We start from the raw sequence: 23,356 nt of genomic DNA on the forward strand, positions 1-23,356 counted from the left end.
AAATTCTACAACGTTCCAGCTACTTGTCCAAGCCAGCTACCCGTCTTCTTTTTAACCTGCTCTTCTTCGAAATTCGAATACTATGCTCTTTAAGACATGGCCCAAACTGGCATCACTTTTCCTGACAGAGTAGAAACTTACGGGCATCCGTACACGAGCCTACTCGTCTGCATGTATGTGTGTGTATATATATATATATATTACTTGCATAATTTCTTGAAGTACTTTCCATATAAACGGTTTTTTCCCCCTAATTTTACTCTTAGCAACTCTCCTATGTTCAAAGACGGATGTTGTGTCTAATTAAACCACGAGTCCATGATCTCAATGATATGCGCAGAAATTGTTAGTTGCTCACCTAAAGGAAGTATCATTTCAATCATATGGAAACCAAAAAAAAAATCTTGATTCGCTTCTCCGGAACACGCTCTCCCTTGACACAATGCTAGCACCAGATTTCATTCACAGGCGCTGACAGAGTGCTACAGTGCCAGAAAGCATATCAATCAATCTTACTTTGAACTTTAATCACATCTATTGAATACATGTTTACATTAAAAAAAATGAAATAACTTCTGATTCATCTCTCATTCGGCACAACACTTGCGCCAAGCAACGGATGCCAGAAATAAGCAACATCTACAGCCGTGTGCTTGAAATACAAAGCGTTTTCGATCATGCACGACTAACAGCAATGGTTATAAAACTTGCCATGTGAAACTAAAACTAAACACAAGGGAAAGACGCCTCAGGATAAATGAGAAGAATCAATGAAAAAACATGTGAAACAAACTTATTAAAAAAATTTCATTAATCTAGATAGTTTTCCAATACGATGAAATATTTTCACATATACAACACTAGGGAAGCTTTCTCACGTTTGACAAAAGACCAAAAATTTGAATAAGGGATTGGAAAATTGACTTACAACGATATTTTACCTCTCCGTGCAATCTAGCTGAGCTGCATGTCCCCGATGCTGCCCACTGCGGGAGCCTTGTGCATGGAATTGCTTACCTCTTTACCTATGATTCCCAAAAGAATCAAGCAAAAGCTTGCAGCCTCTACAAGAATCTCACAAAATACCAGAAAGTATAACACGGTTCTTCATTTATCTTCAAGTTGACCAGAATTTTCATCCCTGCGAGTCCTTCTTTGAAGACCTTGAATGTGTATGTCTATCGTCTGCAATGTGCTTCTTTTTCCTTGAGGCAGGGTCCACCAAAGGGCCGGACCAAGTTTGAATAGGTGCCTTAGAATATGCAAAGTTTGTGGAACTGAAAGGGACGTCAGGGGGATCAAAAACCGGATCAATGTGATGTGAAGAACCCAGAGGGTAACCAAGGGCTCCATCCTGGTGCGGTGGAGGGAATTTCTCACTTTTGCTCTTTGCATTTGCATGTGTTATTAAACGCCGCCTCTGTTAGAGAGAGGAGAGGAGGGGAGGACAGATGGGCATTAAAAAAGTTACTCAAAGATAATCAATCAGAAGTATTGCCACCAGATCAAGTTGTAAAATTAAGTAATCAAGGGCAATCGTCAGCCCCACTACTACCGATGCTAACAAACAATCATCATAAGTTTGAAAGGAAAGCATTTTTCGAACTCAGAACTCACATTTGCAATATCATATAAGGGGGAGAGGGAGGGAGTATCATCAATATGCAAATATACCGCTTGAGTTCTCATATATATCATATAAACGGTACAGTGCCACACGTCAGTCCCAGTGTCCCTAGCAAATATTTTGTCCTAGATGTTTATTAAGGAAACAAAAATAAGACTCATAAAACTTAACCTGAAGAAATACACAAGTTATGGATAATTGCTGTCAATAATTAGTGTCACTTAATCTTCAAGTGATAACATTAACAAAAGTCGATTCATTCACCCTCATAGAGTGCCCCCTCATATATTTCAGGTCTATTTTGTTCTATCACTCTTTCTTTTGGTCATAACTCAATGACGCCCACATTAGTATGTTAATCAGCAGGCTTCATCTATGTCTAGAAAATCTTGATGCTTATACGAGTGTGCAAGTGTAAAAGGCTATTTTTCTCAAATGGGCGGCCATTGGGAATTGGTGTATACTGGTCACAAAAGAGACAGCTGTAAGTAAACCAAGCTAAAAGTAAACATCTGCTAATGCCAGGTAGAATCATGCCCAAAAATTGGAAGTTTATTTATCCTTTATCTGAAAGAAACTAAGAAAGTAGCAGACATGTTACTCAAAAGAGAGAAATGTATTGCTCACAAACTATTCAATTTAATTAAAATATGAGTTTCTGCAAAACTTTCATGCCAGCTTAAACAAACATGAGGAAAAAGGAGAGGCTAAAAAGGCAGACTTATCTGACATACATCAAGATTGGTCTGAAGCTCTGCGTTGGCCTGTGGAGCAGGAATTCCCCTTATAGGTCTCTCACGACGGGTTTTCTTTATGCCATCTGGATTAGCCCTTCCAGCACCTCTCAACCTAGAGGCATCATAGCTTGTTTCAGGTTACATAAAGAGTGGGGGTGGGGGGATGGAGATACAATAGTAACAATACTCCAGAGATGTATAAATTTCTTGTCCTTAAAGAAAAGGAAAAATAAGCTTAGAATATGAATCTGATCACCATTAAAAGGCCAATTAAGTCAAAAAAAAAATATTAAACCTGCAACAAGGTTTGTTCAGAAAGGACAGCAAGATAAATTTCAAATTTCTAATAAGGCAAGGTAATGAAACACATTCTCTGTGTCTAAACAATTTTGCAACTTATAATTAGACAGAATGTTGTCTCAACAACTGCAACCGCACAAATAAGGTTCAAACTTCAAACCATCCTTTTGGAAAAGAATTAACCAACATCAAAATTAATCACAAGAAATTTGAAATAGAGGATATTTGCATTTAACCACCTTCTTGCTTCTTCATCCCTTAATTTAGCATCCATTTCCTTGCTGGGGGGATATTTTGGAAGACTAGAAGGCTCACAAGCATAAGGCTTGGTTGTAAAGAACTGCAAACAGAAGCCAATCACAGTAGTCAATCACATGATTCACATTTTCACTTCAAATCAGGATTCAATTTATTAAGTTTACTCCCCTAATTGACGTAGCTACCACGACTTCAGAGAAAGAACTCAATTTTTCATGAAACTGTTAGATCTCCAAAAAAATGAAACAGCAAAGCATCTCAATCTTGTTCACCAATCCAACTTAGGTATTAGATTTGATTTCATTGCCTAACCAGTCATGCTAAAGAAATCTCAACCTGGCTCGATTACCATAGAAAAGATTCAACAAATTCACAATGTTTTTGCAATGATATAGTTTTCATAATAACACTTTCTAAAGAAAATCAACCAGCCAAATCCCGATACCATACAACTAGAAAATTCAATGAATCCTCTAAATCTGCATACACATCAAGGCAAACTATATCATTCACAATGTTGTGGCAAGCTTTTTTTGGGGTAGGGGCGACTTGAACCCATGATGTCAAGGTCATGATGATGGAGTTCAACCACTAGACCAAGTGGTGATCCCCTTTCCAACACAAAATATCATCAAATATAATACTCACTATATAGTTCATGTATAAAGCACTTTACACTAATAATAATACAGAAAACAAGGCACATTGAAATCGGTATTTCAGTAAGCAAACGATTAATGAAGTTAAAACAAAAAAATAGTATCAGAATATGAAAGCTCACTTCGCTCCTCAATGCAGCAGTAGCAGTTCCTCGTTCTGCTGGGTCAATTGCAAGAAGGGTTTCAATTAGTGGCAACGATGGTTGTGGAAAATCTTTAAAAGTTTCTGCTATACATCTCTTATATGATTGCTGGGGCTTAAATATTGTTGCATGCGGTAGTTTTGACTTTTTCCAGTACTCATCAGATGGGGATCCACACAATTTAAATATCTTGTGGAGTTGCTCCACCTGAATAACACAAAAAGGACGACATTAGCAAGCATAGAAAACTTTACATATGGAATAATGTGTTTTGACTTTTGTTTAAAGACTATGTCAGCCATCATGTAGTGGACTCCAATAATTGCAATAAACAATGGTTTTGGTCTCTTTCTCATGTGACCAAACAAGTAGCATAAGCATAAACAATAACATGTGGGAATCGATCATGTAAGAAAATATCTCCATACCAAGGTCAAATTCCAACATAATTGGGCATAGCCAAGATAAATATAAAGCATAACTTCAAGGTATGATGCAGCACACAAGTATATATATTAAAGATAAGTCTCAAAAATTATAAACTCAGCCCCAGTTTTTTTCTAGGCAAGCCCTGACCTCAAGGTCATGGTGGTGGGGTTTCAACTACTCGTACTAAGTGGTGATCCCCAGCTTCTCTTTATAAAACACCACTGAAGAGTTGATGTTTTCTGACATTGATGGTGCAGTCAAGCTGAGGGTTATTATTTTGTCTTGAGTTCTTGGGTTTTTGGTGGTTACTCTTGCTTCTGTTTTCTTGTCCAAGGTGATTGCATACTTCTCATACACAATGTTATGGCTTATGAGCTTTTCTACTTTTACAGTGGCATTTCATTTACAACACTCAGTTTATAAATTTTCATTCATTAAATAAGTAACAAAATTACATAAAAGGTATTGTAAGCTAGAACACAGCAACTAGCACATATAAATCCAGCAAAAGAATCTCAGGGTGAAGGAACAACACAATTGTAGATCGTCTGAATAAGTCAAACAATAGAAGTTACCTCTGTTCGACCAGGCATGATAGGTTTTCCAGCCAATAGCTCAGCTAGTATACAACCAGCACTCCAAAGGTCCACACCAACACCATAATCAGTGGCCCCAAGAAGAAGCTCTGGGGGTCGATACCATAGGGTGACCACTCTACTAGTCATTGGCAGCTTATGATTAGGATCAAAAAATGATGCCAATCCAAAATCAGCTATCTTAAGAATTCCACCATTGTCAATAAGAAGATTTGACCCCTTAATGTCACGATGCAGCACATGGCGGTTGTGACAGTGTTCAAGCCCAGATAAGAGCTGTTGCATATAACATTTGACCTGCCATGTCCACATATACATACATAAAAGTTCACCCAATGTATGCACATCCAATTACACTCAAAAGAATAGCTAGCTAGCAAACAAGAATTTCAATACCTGTGGCTCTGTGAACTTAATTCCTGGGCTCACAGCAAGTCCAGCCAAATCATGCTCCATGTATTCAAATACAAGGTACAAGCTACATGACATCCTTGAAGTCACCAAACCTTCCAATTTGACAACATTAGGATGATCCAAACGCCGCAGAATCAAAATCTCTCTAGCCATGAACTTGACACTCTCAGGCTCCAAATTGTCAAACCGAACCTTCTTCATTGCAACAATTTTCCCCGTCAACGAATCCCTTGCTTTGTACACATTACTGTATGTACCTTGCCCAATCTAATCCCAATAAACCCAAACAATCAACTAACAAAGTTATCCTCCATGCATGGGATAAGATAGTAGTAAAGTTACTAAATCTATACCGATTTCTAATTCTGGACTCTTAAGAAAAAATGCCTAGTGCACCTGTATTGCTCAAACTATACTTAAATAAATCAAACTGAACCGCAAAACTCTCAAACCAAAAAACACATCTATCATTCTTACCTTATCGAGCTTCTCAAAGGTGTCAGCTCGGCGGGGGGTCCAGCCATTGATAGCTTCTCCGGCGACTGCGGAGAGCCAGGAAGGCCAGCCAGCCGCTACCTGCTCTCCATGAACATGCTTCGGAGGGTTACTACGCCTCGGATTCGGCCTCGAAGACCGTCTTCTCTCTCTCTTCTCACCCCTGGACCGCACATTTCTCTCCTTCGCCACCGCCTCCTCCTCCTCCTCCTCACTCTCCCTCCGATTCCCTCCATTCCTTACTTCACCACTATCCGCTTTCTTACCAACCCTAACCACCACATCTGACTCCTCCTGCCTCACTACCGGCTTCGCCGATACCTGTTTCCCGAAGACACACCCCATCAGCCACTCCTCATCTTGACATCTTCAACAAAAGTTGCCACAATCACAGCAAACCCTAACAATGGCGGTTCCTTCTTCGGGATCGTTGAATGCAGAAAAGCAAGGAAACAAGAAACAATGGAGAGTAATTAGAGAGTGTGTTTGTGTACTAATTGAGAGAGAGAGTAACCTAACTTTTTTGGACAAAAGGAAAGCAACGCAATGATTCGAGGTTGGCCACCCCACCCCCACAGTTGAAAATTAAAGCAGATAAGAAAAAATCTCCAAAAGGACCAAATCCAAAACAGACAGTCGGACACTAATGCAAAGCAAGAAAAACAGTCAAATAACAACAATTTTTCTTTTTCTTTGAGAATTTTCTGGTTGATTGGATGTAGAGAAAGGAGAGAATGTTAGTGGGAAAAAAAAAAAAAAACGTTGGATCTGTTTCTTGGTTACATGTGTCTCTCAGTTTCTCTGGTCTTTGTTGTATTATTTGACTAAACAACTACAATCCCTACCCAAAAAAAAGTTATGAGACAGAAACCAGAAATATACATCTGAATTTAAAATTAAAATTAATTATATTGGTTTTTTTTTTTAAATATAGAGGATGGATGGGAAACTCGAATTTGATACCTCTATGAGATATTACACACATGAATATCATCTAAGTTACTCGTGGTTCTCTATATCGGTTTTTAAAAAAAATTTATACACATATGTATATTTATAACGTGATATAACTATATGTCTTTCTAAAAATACATGTATTTCTCCTCATTAGCCCCTTTAATTTTTGAAAAGTATTCTATACATATTATATATATTACTAAAAAATATTTATATTTTTCTAACAACTATAAAATATGTTTGTTAGTATAAAATGTATAATTATTGGTTGATATGCACTTATGCAAGATTATATAAATATTATATTTTAATTTTGAATTTAATGATTACATAGATATTTACATAATTAATAACTATGTAGATATTTACTTATTGCATATCAATAGTCTTCAAGAAAATTTGATAACGTTGCCCCCCAAACCCCCATCAACATTTAGCTCCCTTATTATAAATTCATGGCTTCCTCACCGACTAAACCCCCAAATCTATTTTCTAGATCCGCCCTTGGAAGACGGACTCATTGAATGTGATTTCGGCTATCAAGACTATATGACAATACCATTATCCATTAAAAAAATAACTCATGGATAAAAATTCTAAAAACTAAGGTGCTATTCGGATTTGGCTCAAGGAGTACCAAATTATATTTATCCCTCTTTTAACTGAGGCCTATTCTCGTTTACTGATTCAATGAATAATGCCCTTATTTCTAAAAAAAAAAATCAATCCAATTATATATAAAAGAAATATATTTTGTAGGATTTAATCTCAATTTTGGTATAAACTATGAATATGATACGTAAATTTTAATGGTAACTATAATCAATGCCACGTGTATAAGCATGATTGGCCCCATGGGTCAAAAGATTTTAAAATGTCAACCCGATAAAACGCCCACTATTCTAGAAATCCCAAAATCTTCTTATTGCCTTGATATATGAGAGGGATGGGCGCATTGACCTTCACCATTCCCATCTCCTGCTTCACTCCCAGAAGACCACAACAACCGTTCTGGACCCATCTCGCAAATCTCTCATTCTCGAAGACCCAAATTCTCAGAACATCAAGACGCACAGCATTATTGCCGTACATGGCCACGTCTCCGCATCTTCCAGCATTGGTATTTCTCTCTAGTTCACCTCTCTATGGTTTTCTGTTTGATTTTGTTGATTTCTTTATTTTACTGCACTGGGTGTTGATGAATGGAGGTGCAGCAAACGAAGGAGCGGAGGTTGGATCTTCTGGCTTGGTGGGTGTGAATGATCTGCTGATTGTTGGGCCAGGTCTTCTTGGTCGCTTAGTTGCCCAGAAATGGCGTGAGGTACGATTTCATCAACCCTTTTGTTCTTTACTGTAACTGATGGGCTTGAATTTGGAGTCAGTTTTTGTGGAGAAAATTATCAGGATCCTCCCTCCTCACAGAAATATAGAAATATCAAGAACAATAGAGAAAATTATCAGAACCAAGAAACCAACAGCACTCAAGAGAATTTCTCTCACTCAAGCTCTCCCTCAAGCCTGCTCTCCTTGTTCTGTGTCTTGTTCTATATCTTTATGCAAATTACTCAGCCTATTTATGGAGTTTTTCAAGCCGTAATACATCCCCCTTTGGTCCACCATATTTGGCACAATCTGGAGGCAAATCCTGGCGCATGATTTGCATTAAACCTTATTTGGCCCACTAGCCGAATAAGCCGTCTTCTTTTCAACAATATTGACTTATGCTAGCACTCAAGCGTGCTAGCTATTCAATGCATGTTTTATTTTCTTTTTCTTTCTTTGATCAATACTGACAGTTTTTTTATATGACCCTTAGAAGAATTGTAAATCAAATTTTAGATAATAGTACTTCTAGTTCTAGTTTTATTGGTGCAGTAAAGGTCAACAACTCCCATAAACAAGCCTACCGCAGGGGCGGGTCGGGGACAGACATGAGGGAGGGACGCTGATGTTACCCCACATGTTCGCTAGGCCACGTGTTCGCATGTATAGACATAAAAGTACTTGTTACAGAGATGGGTACATTGTTTTTGTTCTTTGGGAAAGTCTAAATCTGCAAGTCTAAAAAGAAATGTAGCCTAGTTTGCCAATAAAGGGTATGCAAGAACAGTGGAATTGTCTGTGTAGTTTATGGAGAAAGGAAACACTAATTTTGTTGATGCGCAAATTATTGGCAGGAGCATCCAGGATGTCAAGTTTATGGGCAGACGGTGACCACAGATCACCATGATGAATTGATCAACATGGGGATTAATCCATCATTGAAGGGTGCAACTTTGACCCATAAATTCCCTTATGTGATTTTTTGTGCTTCTCCGTCACGGAGCTCAGATTACCCTGGCGATGTCAGGTAATTAAGGAAATAGGATGGTGTCAGCGTGAAGGCTTTCTTTTTCTACTTTTAATTTGGATTATTGAACTCATAGTTGCATGTTTTAAATTGGATTGAATAGGCGGGCTGCACTGAGCTAGAATGGTGAAGGATCGTTCTTATTTACTTCAAGCTCTGCACCATATGACTACAATGACAATGGACAATGTGATGAGGTGTTACATCTTACATAATATACTCTTTTTTGTAAAAATATAACAAAGCACCATTGCCTTGTATTTTGTAGATTTTCTTTGGTTATTTCAGAACTTTAGTAGGATTTCATCAGTTCTTATGGTCTTGATATTTTCTTTCCAGGACACTCCAATAGTTCCAATTGGAAGAAGCTGGACAGATGTCCTTTTGAAAGCAGAAGCAGTGGTGCTGGAATTTTTACATATCCTTTTGTTGATTTTGAATTATACATATTTCTGGACTCTTTGAGAGGTAGATTCAAGGGTTTGTTATGAGTGATTACCAATGTTACATACATTTGCTTATATCAACCTGGACTATCCATACGAAGAAGATAGAGGAGCAAATGCGTACTGGTTGCGGAAGGGGACTGTTGAAGCTCGTCCAGATCACATCCTGAATACTATGAGGTGAAGAATTGTTCTGCATTTCATTTCTTGAATGAATCAGGGTTCTGTGTGAATGAGCCAGGGTCAATGTTACCTTTCATTCACACCTTCAATTTCTTGCTACGATCTATTTTTCATTATATTCAAGAGAAACATCTAGTTTCATGCCTTCTCCTTGATGGTATTGCCGCATTATCAATCATTTTCCACATATGTAATTGTCTTGAATATATTTATGTGCTTTGATTAGTGATTATTTTCTTGATAGAAGTTATTTTTCATAATTTTCAATTTTCATAACAGGATACAGCCTCCCTTCCCTTTCAGTTGCAATCTTGAAGAAGAAACTTCGTGGCTGGATTTTCCTTGGTTGTGACAATCATCCAGTATCAAGGTGTACTTTCATGAACCTTTCATTACAATTATATTTGCAGACTTCAGTCTCTGGAATTTTTTTGTAAAATGATGATGACGTGCAAATTAGATGCGTTTCTTTGAGGGAATTTTGACTAATCTGCTTGCAGACAGGAAGTGATGGACTTGGTTGCCAAAAGTGGTAAATTCGGTAAAAAATTTGAGGGCTTTAGTGGTAAGTTACCACCCAATATATTGTCAATCTATTCATATCCTATGACACTGAATAGAATCTTTTTAGCTGTATGCGTAGATTTATACTATCTGGTTACAAACATTTTGTTCTTTGTTTCCCTAAAACATCACCATTGCAATCTGTTGTATTTACAGGCACCAGTGATCCTTTGGGTAAGAAATTAAACAACGCAAGAACCTTGAGGAGATTGGATGGGAACCAAAATACCATAGCTTCGCTCATTTCCTTGGAATATCGAAAAGACTGACGCATCAGCCATCACAACACGAATTGAGTAACATTTAACACGGATGGGGCTACAGTAGCGGTGCAAAGAATGCTTGATTATGGGCTTGGTAACTGTTCTCGAGCTTTGTTGCTGAGTTCTGAGATTATATGCAGAATAGTGTCCTTGTTATAAATGAAAAATAACCATTATTCATACACTAGTCTAATAAAAGAACTGTTTGAAAGGCGTACGGGAGCTGTACAAGAGGCCACTTATATGTACATGATTAATTGATTATAGCTTTTGGTTTCGGAGCCATTTACGCCCTGTATGATTTTCTTTGAAAGATGAAAGAAGAATTGATTAGTTGAATTTGCTAATGAACTTGAGTTCAGTTCATGGTGGGGAAATTGCCAATATGCCTGTATTTAAGTTAATCAGATGTAGCCAGGCCCTTCATAAGAAATATGTGGGTATTTTTTTGAACTTTTTTTGACAAGAAATTTGTGGTGTAATGAATCCAAGTCTTCTTAAAGCAGCATTAGAAGACATTGTCAAATCTATCTTAATGAAACTGTTTTGTTTGGTTTACTAATTATGTGATTAAGTGAGCTTAATTATCATATGAAAAAAAATAGGGTTTTTGGTAAGAAATCAAGCAACGATAATGTGATGTTTCTGAGGAAGCAGGGGGGGATTTGATGGTAATGATTAAAACTATTTGGTAAAACATTGCTATCTGAACTCTGAAGGTGATGCTCAACCTGTGACATGATAATATGGTTTAATGATGAATCTCTTTCGAGGTCAAACCGCATGGACTTAGAAGCTCTTGAGTGAAATTCTTCCGAGAAGCAATAATGATATCTTTGTGATCACCCGTCAAGCTTTGACCGACCTTACCTTGTTTTTTTTAGAAAACTTCTTTGCGCACGGGTGAGTTTAGGCTCATATCGGAACGTTCTTGGTTACCAAAAAAAGAGTTATGGTGCCAATTTGTGATTATGATAATAATAGGAATTACAATTGACAGTCATGCTGAAGAATTGTATTCTTCAGTACGTATCGGACAAGTTTCCAAGAAGGAAAACTGGTTTGACCACAAAACCCGTTCAGACTCCATAACTACCATGAAATTTTGTTAGATAGAAGACTTTGTGTATTCAAAAGATGATTTTACCTACTCCTTGGAATTTATGGAGAGAAACCACAGTGCAGTCAGCCAGTCACCAGACACCGACGCGTTCTCACAGTAGAAGAGTTCCGAGTCCACTTTTTCTAAGACCTAGTTTGTGCCATTCTCTTTATATAGATCAGCCAATCCACCCTGTTTGTTTCAAAAGAAGCAGAAAGGAGACCAAGAAAAAAGAAACTGAGAGTTTCTGATGGGATCAGGTTGTTGTGAGTCTGGTGGTGGTGGAGATCCTGATCTCAAAGGATTTCTCATGGCAATTATCATTGCCCTTGTGATTCTGGTTGTCTGCATCCCACCACCATCGCGGAAGTATGTGGTTTATCGTTGCTACTGAAGGACTTGTCCAGTCTCTCTCCATTTCCAGTCCATTTCTCCATTTCCTTTTGAGTTCCTAATGGTGGTACCAAATAGATAGCTTTTGTAAGAGGTTGTTCATTGCTTTGTTTTTCCTCAGTTTTCTTTTTGTTTCCCACTGATGTCGTCTGGGTTGTACCATTCTATCAAGTATCATTTTCATATTCAACTGCTGAGATATTAGTGATAACTGATAACAAGCATCAATTTGCTGCTGCAATTGAAATTCCCAACCTAAACACATTGAAGATATTGTCCACCTTGGATCACGGGTCCGCACGGATTTGTTCTTCATAAGCCATTGACATTGATTCTTAGGCCTATGAAAATGTGTCTACAATAGTACAATGTGATAAGAGACGGATTTTGCTTATAAACTACTCAGTTGAGTTATGTTAAACTGATGTGAGATTTTTAGTTTTGATAACAAACTATCACTTGTAGTGTCTGGGTAATAGTTGGTTTTGCAACGCCCTTGTTGATGATCCTTTACTCCGACAACATCCAGGGTTCCCCGAACAATATGATATCTCACACCAGGTAAATCCTTAACCCTTCCCCTCTTACTAAGACTACAGAATGTTCTTGTGAATTATGGTCAATGCCAAGTATATAAACAGTGATTTCAAATCTAGAAGTTAATCGTACTCTGGCAAAGCACTATAAGACATCAAAGTCTCCAAATGAAGTCGGTCATGCAGAACTCTTCACTGGCCAGACTAACTAGGGTTAATCATCTTCTGAAAATAGGGTTTTTTTGGTAAGAAAACAAGCAACAATAATGTGATGTTTCTATTGCAACATATTTGGGGAAGAACTGAGGGAGTAGGGATTTGATGGCAAGTAATGATTAAAACTCTTTGGTGAAACATTGCCATCTGAAGGTGATGTTCAACCTGTGTGATGATAATATGGTTTACTCAATTTGATTTTGTTAAATTATTTGTATAATGTTGCTTACTACATAATTGTCATCAACTTAATTATTAATGCATCATCATTCACACCATTGACTTGTCAATTGGAAAAAAATAATAATAACCAAAGGAGTGCATTAAAGTCTTAATCACTGTCGAATCATTTGGACTATAGTCTAGTGGTGAATCTATCTGGGGTCAAACTGTATAGATTCGGAAGCTCCTGAAATCGATTCTCACTGGGAATAATATTTCTGTGTTCGAGGGCCTGATGGCTCGAGTTTGGGCACATATCGGATGTGCAAAGGACAAATTTGTATGGTATCGTTCTCAATTATAAAAGATTTTGATTACTTGTTCTAAATTTTCTACAAAGAAAACTTTTATGTATCTCATACCATTCAAAAGACTATTTTACCAACTCCTCGGAATTTATTGAGAGAAGCCAGAATGCAGACACCAGACGCCAACAGGTTTTCAAGTTAGAAGAGTTCCAAGTCCAACTTTTCTAAGACCTAGTTTGTGCCAATTCCTTTCTCCTCTTATAGATCAGCCCCTCCACTCTGCTTGTTTCCAAAGAAGCAGAAAGGAGACCAAGATTTTCTGATGGGAACAGTTTGTTGTGAGACTGATGATGGTGGAGATTCTGATCTCAAGGGACTTTTCATGGCAATGATCATTGCCCTTGTGCTTCTGATTCTCTGCATCCCATCAAAGCGGCCGCGAAAGTGTTATGTGATTTATCGTTGCCAATGAAGGACTTGTCCAGGATCTCTCCATGTCCAGTTCATCTCCTTCCTTTTGAGTTTCTAATGGTGGTATCAAATAGATCATAGCATTAAGTCGCATAGCATTTGTAAGAGGTTGTTCATTGCTTTGTTTTCCCTCAGTTTTCTTTTTGTTCCCCACTGATGTCTTCTGGGTTGTACCATCAATGGCTTATAAATCTACTAATTTCCCAAAATTAAATTTACAAAATTGGTTTTATCAAGCTTGTTGGAAGACAATACTGAGGACAAGAAAAATATTTGATTTTGTGTAAACCAAAATTATATATGCAATCTGATCCCTACAACATACTGTATTACAGAATTGTCTAACTTGGTATTCAAAATTTACAAGCCATGAGATCTTCTTCATCGCCTATCAATGGCCACCCATACCCATTTGCTGTTCTTGCATCGATGCATGTCAATGTATGGCACCCTAACTCTTCTTTCGGAACAAGTTTAGTGTTAATCTTCCACAAGCGATGAAGTGCAGCCTTGATTCTTTCTCTTCGTACTGCAAGACTCAAACCTTCCAGCGACTTTTCGTTTTTCATAGAACACAGAAGCTCCATTCCTTGTTCTTTCGACTCACCTCCAGCACACAACAAGATAATCCCATATACATATGTTGCTTCCTTGTGACCTTTCGCCGCTGCTTTCTTCAAATCCTCAAGCCACGATTCATGGCTCCCATCACCGAAATATTCAACCATTCCTAGGCTGTAAAAAAAGCCTCCGCATTGCCACTGCTCTTGCAGCTAGCGCTCGAAGAACGACGCCGCTCCTTCACTTGCATGCCATGCAATCATAGGAAGTTTTTCCATTGAAGCAAACTCGTATATGTAATCATTATCAACAGGTTCACGAAATTCTTTACAACTAAGTTTCACTTTATAAAGATCACTGACAGAACTCGATCCGACGCGAGCAAAGAGTTCCATTAGCAGATCATATATGATTCCGATACCAGATATTGAAGGAATTCTGGTCAATGACGATGAAGGAACTAGAAGAAGAAGAAGAAGAAGAAGAGGGGAATTTAAATTAGAAATTGAAGGAATTCTGGTCAATGACGATGAAGGAAAGTAGAAGAAGAAGAGGGGAATTGAAATTCGATGGAATCTGAAAGATTGAAGCGATTTTGAACGCGATATCTAAATCCAACTGGTATTCGGAGAATCCTTCAACTGATAACGGATAACGGATTACCATATCCAACTGGTATTCGAAGAATCCTTCAACTGATATTTAAGCGGGGTTTAACAGAGATTGAAAGATAATTTCTGCGGTTGTGCGAGGTATCAAGAAATCGTTCTTCTTTGACGTTCTTCATTCGCCTATTCGTTTTTCTCTCCTCGTCTTCTCGTTCTCTATTTCCTCCCATGGAGTCCCAGTTTCTGGAGAGAGTTCTGGATGGATGCGGCAACGATTTAGACCCTGTCATCGAAAGCCTGCTTGCGCTTTCTTTGGAGGAGAAATTGGGGGGTTTCGCTGCGGAATCAGATACATCTTCGGAGAAAGAAAAATTGAGTAGTTGTGGAGATCTGGCTGGGTGGGCGGACTTTCTTGTAAGGGAATTGCAGAGTGCGACAAGTATTGATGATGCCAGAGCCCGCGCGTCAAGTCTGCTGCAGATGCACGAAGAGTCAATCCGTCGACAAGAAGCGGCTCAAATCGAAGTGATGATCGGAGAGAATGCAATACTGAAACGCGCTATCGCCGTTCAGCTTCGACGGCAGAAAGAGTTTGCCGAGGATCGGAACAGGGAGGTCCGGGACTCGAAGAAATTATTGTCTCAGTATCAGGAGCAGTTGAGAACTCTCGAGGTAAGCAATTATGGCTTGACGATGCATTTTAGACAGGCCCAGAAAAACAACCCCATTATCGGTTCTTTGAATCCTGATGTATTCTGATTTCTGATAAAGAGATCAAGATCACCATTAGGGTTTTGCTTGTATTGATAGCATCATGTAGCTGCATTGACTTTGATTTTGTCCAGCTTCTTGCTTGCATTGTTTGCTTGAATTGCTTTCAGTTTGTGGTTTCCTAGTTGTGTGTGCGCATACACATAGTTGTATATATTTTATATGTGCGTTATGACGAAAATGTTAAGAATCACATTGTTTTTGTCCCATCTATCCCAAACGCTGAAATTGATCCACATGATCCATGTGCAGTCGTGACTCTGCACGTGATGAAATAATAGATTTTGAGACAAAATACAGAAGATCTAACCTAACTTGTCTCGATTGACCAGGACCTCTGATCCCAACATCTACACATGGGCACACTGCACACAATGGCCTACTTGATGTGTTGATAAACTACTTCAAACATTCTCTAGTGAAAAAATCACAGGAAGTTCTGGTAATACAATAGAATGATAGATAACTCAAATACATAACATGCAAGAATCATTTACACAAGAAACATGTATATAAACACTAATTTCTTTGATTGTGTTCATATATATACATCTGAAACTCCATAAACATGTATGAATGTATTAAAGTACACACACTAGTAATTACCATGCTAAATACAAGATCAGTAAACAGGAATGCATCATCATTGTCGCGTTCCTTAACCTTACCTCGGACTGATTTGACAAGGCCAAGGAGGATTTAAGGTATTAACAGCAGATATCTGAATGCGTAACACCTCGTGAATGGCGCCACGGTGAAGCACCCGAAGAATCTTATCTTCTTTGGCTAATGCAAGATCAGCAAGGGAGATGCAGCGAGAATGAGACTCATCCCGCAAACGGAAACCATAAAACCACCTGCCAAGCTTCCACCATTGAACTCGCACTTGCCTCTCTGAAATCTTGCATTCTAGGAGAGCTTCCATGACATACTCAACCTGCCAAAAACAATGTGCAAACATTTGAGAGCATATATCTGACAATATCTACATCGTTTTCAGGATCGCCATTTAACAATCAAAGCTAGCAAATCTATAATTATCAATTACCAAACGGATAGCAGCATACATACAAGAAGAGATTCACCTTGTAAAAAGAAGATGCAAGCCAATTTTAAATGTCCAACTGTTCAGATAGCTATGTTGTACTCATCAAGCAGTACAAAAGATTCCTAAATCTCGCTGTCAAAAGTGCTAAATTGTTTAAGAAACAGTGCTTCCGCCCACTAAGTCATTTCTTATCAATATCCAAACTAAAGCTCAAGATTTGCCAGGTTTATCTGCAAAACTATTTTTGATTTTAATCAAAATCACTGCCTTGTTCATAACCCACTCCACCCCAGCAGTACCATGAGCACTGTCATACCAATTCTATAATTTCCAAGCCCTCCCAATCCTATCAACTATCTAGGGTTATAGGCTTATAGCCATGAAGGCAATGACTAAAAACTGTTCTTAGTGCCCTGCAATGAAATCCATGTCACATGCTCTAATTCAAATAGAGAACTAAATGGTCATTTACAAAGCAACCAGGTTTAAGCTATAAACAAAAGATCCTGTAGAGCCTTACGGGCACATTGAGGCAGTTGATGCAGTAATGCAACCCAAGCAAGTTAAGCAACACACTCAGTCCGGGCTTAAAGAGTAAAACTTCAACATCTCTGAACCCAAACTGCATTTCCCACAAGTCTTCAATTGCCTTTAGAAAATCCCCAACCTCAAGGGACTCACATGGAGAACAACATCCTTCAACAAACTTAATGATCGCGCCAGCTCTGGCAGCCATCTCCTTATGCTTGTCCACATAAAACCCTCTCCAACCCTGCATTAATTAAATCAATTAATTTGAAATTGACACCAAGTTGAATCAACGAATTCGAGAAATTTACTAGGGTTTTGGCTTCTCGAACCGAAGACGATGCTTCAGACAAGAAGGGCCAGCGCGATCGGCTCAGTGACTCCCATATGAAATCCGATCCACATATCTCGCTCCAAAATCGAGAGCAACTACCCAACGCACATAGTTCCGGCACCTGTCAAGAAATCGAATCATATGATTACGAGACGAGAAAGGGAACATTCAGGGTCGATGATGATGACGAAGAAGAAGGCTGAAAACCGATGAACCTGAAGAAATGAAGCGATTTTCAAGGCGATATCATCAGGCAGTGAACTTTCTATACAGTGCAAATTCTTCATAATTTTGCAGAGCTACAAAATCATGGAGCTTTGGATACGAACGATCGATGCTTGCGGTGTTCTGTTTCTTCGTTTCAGGTGGACTTTGAGAGGGCGCAGGAGGCATTAGAATGGTTTGGGATGCAGGAGATTGGGTGGCTTTTGTAGGAGTCTATGAGCAGGTCAAACTTAAAGGGTCAAATATCATGAATCACTCTCGTCGCGACACGTCACGTTAATTTCTACATGGTGTGTGGCTGTAGTTGGCGTAAAAACCGCGGGAGTTCATGCCAAACTCCACTCTCTCACTCATGACGATTGATCAATCCTTATTCTATCCTTTTCCCTGTTTCTACTCTCATTATGCGAAAATTCTTCAGAGAAAATCTGTTTTTCTAGAACCCTAATATTGAATTTTAGTACATAGAGAAATTATCACTGCTTATGGATCCGAACCCGGCTAATCTATTCATGACCAGGATAAAGTTTGGGTGAAACTATGTGGAGATCCAAACCGACTAATGTTAAAAGAGTATGCGGGTGCGGATAGGGATGAAATGCAACTCAAGAACTAATTGGTTCTTCCTAAAATGCATTTAGGCGCAGCAATTGACTAGACATTTAAGGGTTCGACAATCATAAGACATTGTAATATCATTTTTTCTTTTTCAAGAATCCAAAACATATCTAAAGTCCAAAACATGTCTAAAGATTCAAACTTCCATGTAGTCCAAAACATGTCTAAAGATTCAAACTTCCCTGTATTCATTTCTAATTCAGGGTCCCTACAATGGAACCCCTACAGTTTTCTGCAATTTTTTATACCACCGTCAGATGTGTTCAATAGCATGGGACCCATTCTTTTTTTTTCATGTTCTACAGAAAATTTATGTCTGGAAAATAATATCACCACCAAGAGCACTAAGCCAATTTTCAACATATATACTCCCTCCATCCCATAAAGATAGTCCTATTTTCTTTATTCGTCTGTCCCAAATTATAGTCTTGTTTCATTTTTTAGAATGTAATTAGTTCATTAGTTTCCTATAAGACCCCTATTTAATGTGTTTTGTTATCACAGTATTAATTAGGATCATCTAAGTATTAATTAGGGGTGTATTAAAAAATATATGAGTATAATTGAATGTTGTTACTATATTAATTAGATTTTCTTAATCAGTGTGAAAAAAAAGTAAGACTATCTTTACGAGACGGAGGGAGTAATAAACTTTTCTTTCTGGTGCAATGCATAGAATGTACGTTGGTCTTTCATGGTCAGGGCAGAAACGGTTGTTTGGTTTGAAAGAATGAGCAGAAGCTCAATTTTTTCATAAGAACTCTTCTGCTACAATAATCATTTATTCCCTTTTCCTTTCTATAGATAAATACCCTGTAATTGACAGCATTTAAATTCAATTTTCTCAGCAGTTGCTATTCTCATATGTCCTCCCTTTGTTTTTCAGATCTCATCCTTTCAACATCAGGATAGGGCACCTCTTGGCTAGGCCTTGCGCTTCTCTTAGCGGGAGGAGCTGAACAAACTGGCACTACTGAGCGAATATGAACTGCCGGTGCCATAGTATGCGCCACAGCCATGCCTCTCATCCCCTTTGTTTCTTGCAGCCAAGGTCTTGTGGAACATTTAGAACTGACAATTCTTGTTGGTGGAGCAGGTGTTGGAGAGATTGAACTCTCCGGTCTGAGACTACCAGAAGGGCTAGCACTGGCTGCTCTGACCATCACTGGAGGTGCAAATGAATTTGGCACAGAACTTCTTATTGCCCCCGGAGAACCAGTCTTATGGATACCCTGAGGCATAGATTTAGACTGCAAGTAATTCAATATATGCGGATTTGTTGACCTAAACTTTGCCACATCTGCATTTTGTCCTCTGGGTCTAAATTTGGCTTCCATGGGCTTAAGGGGGATCCGGTGACCCTGTTCAATTTCATTGCTTTCTGGGTGAACCAAAATCCTGGTGTTTGGAGCTGAGGAGACATTCTTTCTTTCGCCCTTAACTTCGATTAAAGAAGGCATGCATACATTTGATGGGAGATTGCTCTTCCCACAATCAGAATCTCCTTCACCATTAAGCAACTCTTTTTCCACTTGCGGCTTTTCTTCTGTTTCTCCTATGGTAACCCCTGAATCGTTTCTAACTGGAACAGGCATAGCGTAGTTTGAGAAGTACAGAGGTGAGCCAATTCCTGGAACATTGGGGACAGGTTCTTGCTCTTGTGCGAATAAGTACGGTCTGTAATCTGGCTGCGGTATAGACTGACAAAATGGGAAAATCTGAGGTCTGGAGGAAATGGAGGGTGCAGATGAAAGAGCCAATTGGTGGCTCAGCTGCCAGGAGGCCATATCCTGAGGAGAAATATGTAACATTGGCACTTCCGGCCAAAATCGAGAATATGCCCATTTTTGGGGTTCTGAAGAATGAAATGATCTGCCTCCTCGATACGGGACCGCGGGACCTGGACGACATTGCAATTGCCGGTCTCTTTGTCCCAAATTGTTTGCATCTTGAGGTTGTAGAGTACCAAGGTAACGAGCAACAATTACTTGTTCTTGTTCATCGTTGCCAGCATACTCTGTTGGTGTTGGAGAGGAAGAGGATGAAAAGCTCGATTTTGACACTGCACAATCAACGTAATATTTATCAATATCAGCAGATGAGACACAACATACATCGGCTGGTGAATTATTCTAAGAATGTTGATAAAACCAAATTTTGCCCCATATTTCATAGCATATTCAATCATTTCATGCTCAAAAAGACACCTTTTAATAATGTGTGATAAAAATCACCGTTTAATCTTAATTCAAGTAGCTCTAAGCTCATTGATATCATGCTACAGGCAGGAGTCGTGTTGTGATTATTGTCTTCAGACAGAACACCTCTACAGAGTAACAAAAGAATACATACATATTTTCAAGGCAGACCAAGCAGACATTGCTGCATTTTTCTGCGCTTGCTTTTTGGTTTTAGCTGGTTCTCCTGTAAAATTCATTCCAGCAAGTTCCACCGTACAAGAGTAAACAGGAACATGGCCCGGTCCTGATCGCACAGTAGTATAAACTGGAAGCTTCAACCCGGCTCTGTGAGCAGTCTCTTGAAGCAAATTCTTGTAAACTCCAGTTTCGTCCTGTGTGGCAAGAACATCAAAATGTGCAAAGCATGGCCAACCAAAGATGGAATGAAGAATCCCAACAAAATAATTCTAAAAGCACTTGAGAATCACACTGCTAGAAGAAGACACAAGATTCGAGTGTACAATTTCAGTACATTTTAGTACACAACTAAATCTTTAGATAAAATAAGAGAGCCTAGGAAATTGAATGCTAATTGTATTATATTCTCATTGTTTTGGCCTCTTTTGTTCAGTATCTTTCCAATCTTATCAAGTGACAGCATTTTACCTCCGAAGTAGTTTTTCATTGTCTCAACAAGTTATGATATTAATATTAGTTTCATGCCTTGGCGATTTACTTATTCTACCAGGTCAATACGAATCATGAACGGATGAAACATTGCTGCAGAACAGAGCACATGTTTCTACTTTCTAAGCTGGCTGTAAAATCCTCGATTTATTAAACTACTCAAACCATCATTTCAAAAGCATACATCTTTCTAAAGAGTAAAATCCAAAGCCCATTCACCTAAAATAGATTTGTCCTCTATAGTGATGGATTACCCAGTCATCGGTAGGTTTTTGACACGCTTTTGTGTTACAATATGAAATAGTGTGAATCTATTCCATATTCCAGGCTAAATTCCACAAAATTTACCAAGTACAAATACTTAAAATAATATCAAACAAGAAACAAGTAACTCGAGAAAAATAGGTGAATAAACGATTAACAGGATAAGGGAGTATATACCAAAACTCTTGCAGCCAGAACTTTAGAGGGACCTTTCTTGGAAAGAACATTAAGGGCAACCTCAGCTGCAGTATGCTCTGCTTGTCTGAGAGTAGTGCAGAAGTTAGGGCTTTCGAAAAATTCGCCATTGAAATTAACAGTGGATTTGAAGCGAGGGGCATGGTCTGGTCCCTCTCGTATAGAGGCGTATGACGGCAAGTTAAAGCAGCTTCTCTGAGCTAATTCTTGCAACTGGTTCTTATACATGCCTGTGAACCAGACAGCCGCAAGGGAATCTACAGAAACAAAGAAAAAAATTATATACATTTGAAGAAAGACAGAACCCTCAATTTAAGAAGAGCAATCACTTTCAGAATTCAGATGAAGCCTTCTATATCTTGAGATGGGATTCATGAGATAGGTATCGAGTTTAAACCAATCCACACAAAACCCTCAAAGACATCAACCAAACACCCAATGAATTGAACAGATACTGTATTTACAATTTACAAGCAAATCAAACAACTCGCTCAAAGATATCCATGAGAAGATGAGAATCCTCCTTAATGGCTTAATCAGATCAATCACCAGTCAATACTCAATACCCACACCAGATCAAGAAACCCATTTCAATGAAACCATTCGAACCCAATAACAAGAACCCATATAGCAACAAAGCTTAAAAAACCAAAACCCATCTGGGCAAACTTCAATTTAGAGCCATGCGTACCCAAACAAGCAGTTACGAACTAACCTTAAGCCGACGTCATGTCACCGCAGAGATTTTGAATCCTCGAACGCCTGGGAAGCGGTGCTTCAGACGATCGACCCAACAAAAGCCAAATTTCCGGGGGCCCAAGATACACAAATATTTGAAATTACAGCAGCCAAGTTTTACTAATAGTATGAATGTGGGGGAAAAAAGGAGCCCTTAGAGTAGCTTTAAACAACAGCCATTAATGTTGTATTAAGTTTGTGTGGTTTTGTTGATTTGCACCTACCGCACTTGTGTATTAGAAAACACATCCAGTAATCTACTTCTTATGATGATGCCAAACATGTCAAAACATAAATGATTTGACTGTTTTATTTCCCCAGAAATCAATCTACTAGGAAAAAAAAATGTTCTACACTCTTTGAAATGTAATAAAATATAGGGAGCAGATGAATTGGGTGTCTTTATATAAGAAAAAAAAAAAGTCAAATAGAGAATTTTTCAAATCCCACCCCGAAAAAGATGGGACGGGAACTCATCCCTCCCCGTGTTGTGCTATGTAAACAATGTATTAAAACCCGAATGATCAGTGTCAAAATCGATAGTTATGATGAGGATGGGACAGGATGGGATGGGGTGGAACAGAAACGATCTCAAGTTAATAGGTATCGTTAACGATCTCAAGTTAATAGGTATCGTTAACGAGAGTCTTTATATAAAGAAATAAGTTAATCGGTGCCATCAACGAGTGTCTAAAGACACTCATTCAAAGATCGTTAGAATTCACCACGTATGCAAACATGTTAATGCATTATAATTGTTCAAATTCAAATTTCCAAACTAAAATTTTGTGCATAATTCAGTGTTCTAAGACTATTGAATAACTTATTCATTATTACCATGATGCACTGAGTAAATAAATTATTGTGGATGATATTCTCGGCATTCAAGAATTATCCGTTATGAGGTACCTAATAGTGGGGAAAGGAGAAATGAATATGAATGTGATATGAATATAAATATTATGAGATAAAATCATGAGGGGTAGGAAA

At 38.5% G+C, this 23,356-nt stretch overlaps 6 protein-coding genes and 1 pseudogene across 7 annotated transcripts; 2 read left to right on the plus strand and 5 right to left on the minus strand.

The window, feature by feature from the left end:
• Nucleotides 1-783: 783 nt before the first annotated feature.
• Nucleotides 784-6,003, minus strand: LOC120015646 (probable serine/threonine-protein kinase At1g54610). The gene is made up of 7 exons (XM_038868155.1): nucleotides 5,641-6,003; nucleotides 5,146-5,430; nucleotides 4,729-5,046; nucleotides 3,704-3,931; nucleotides 2,904-3,004; nucleotides 2,362-2,476; nucleotides 784-1,420 (listed from the first exon to the last, which is right to left on the minus strand). Exons 1-7 carry the CDS (start codon nucleotides 6,001-6,003, stop codon nucleotides 1,136-1,138), a joined length of 1,695 nt encoding a protein of 564 aa, XP_038724083.1. The 3' UTR covers nucleotides 784-1,135.
• A 1,253-nt stretch (nucleotides 6,004-7,256) lies between these two features.
• On the plus strand, nucleotides 7,257-10,787 carry LOC120014296 (annotated as a pseudogene).
• A 3,094-nt stretch (nucleotides 10,788-13,881) lies between these two features.
• Nucleotides 13,882-14,368, minus strand: LOC120014059 (putative F-box protein At1g67623). Its single transcript, XM_038865986.1, has one exon. The coding sequence runs from the start codon at nucleotides 14,335-14,337 to the stop codon at nucleotides 13,963-13,965; it is 375 nt and encodes a 124-aa protein (XP_038721914.1). The 5' UTR covers nucleotides 14,338-14,368; the 3' UTR covers nucleotides 13,882-13,962.
• LOC120014254 lies at nucleotides 14,359-15,008 on the minus strand. Its single transcript, XM_038866169.1, has 2 exons — nucleotides 14,889-15,008; nucleotides 14,359-14,778 (listed from the first exon to the last, which is right to left on the minus strand). Exons 1-2 carry the CDS (start codon nucleotides 15,006-15,008, stop codon nucleotides 14,383-14,385), a joined length of 516 nt encoding a protein of 171 aa, XP_038722097.1. The 3' UTR covers nucleotides 14,359-14,382.
• LOC120014255 lies at nucleotides 15,007-15,827 on the plus strand. The gene is made up of 2 exons (XM_038866170.1): nucleotides 15,007-15,450; nucleotides 15,675-15,827. The coding sequence occupies exons 1-2, from the start codon at nucleotides 15,007-15,009 to the stop codon at nucleotides 15,825-15,827; spliced, it is 597 nt and encodes a 198-aa protein (XP_038722098.1).
• A 138-nt stretch (nucleotides 15,828-15,965) lies between these two features.
• LOC120014631 (F-box protein At5g52880-like) lies at nucleotides 15,966-17,869 on the minus strand. 2 transcript variants are annotated; one of them, XM_038866639.1, is made up of 4 exons: nucleotides 17,675-17,869; nucleotides 17,458-17,580; nucleotides 17,118-17,369; nucleotides 15,966-16,486 (listed from the first exon to the last, which is right to left on the minus strand). In XM_038866639.1, the coding sequence occupies exons 1-4, from the start codon at nucleotides 17,744-17,746 to the stop codon at nucleotides 16,214-16,216; spliced, it is 720 nt and encodes a 239-aa protein (XP_038722567.1). In that variant the 5' UTR covers nucleotides 17,747-17,869; the 3' UTR covers nucleotides 15,966-16,213. The 2 variants fall into 2 exon arrangements, with proteins under 2 accessions (XP_038722567.1, XP_038722566.1); XM_038866638.1 differs by having other exon boundaries at nucleotides 17,437-17,580.
• Nucleotides 17,870-18,943: 1,074 nt separating this feature from the next.
• On the minus strand, nucleotides 18,944-22,449 carry LOC120014423 (double-stranded RNA-binding protein 2-like). The gene is made up of 4 exons (XM_038866370.1): nucleotides 22,344-22,449; nucleotides 21,611-21,885; nucleotides 20,655-20,874; nucleotides 18,944-20,364 (listed from the first exon to the last, which is right to left on the minus strand). The coding sequence occupies exons 2-4, from the start codon at nucleotides 21,854-21,856 to the stop codon at nucleotides 19,163-19,165; spliced, it is 1,668 nt and encodes a 555-aa protein (XP_038722298.1). The 5' UTR covers nucleotides 21,857-21,885; nucleotides 22,344-22,449; the 3' UTR covers nucleotides 18,944-19,162.
• Between the last annotated feature and the right edge of the window lie 907 nt (nucleotides 22,450-23,356).

This window comes from Tripterygium wilfordii, chromosome 14 (assembly GCF_013401445.1).
Source record: "Tripterygium wilfordii isolate XIE 37 chromosome 14, ASM1340144v1, whole genome shotgun sequence".
NCBI lineage: Eukaryota > Viridiplantae > Streptophyta > Magnoliopsida > Celastrales > Celastraceae > Tripterygium > Tripterygium wilfordii.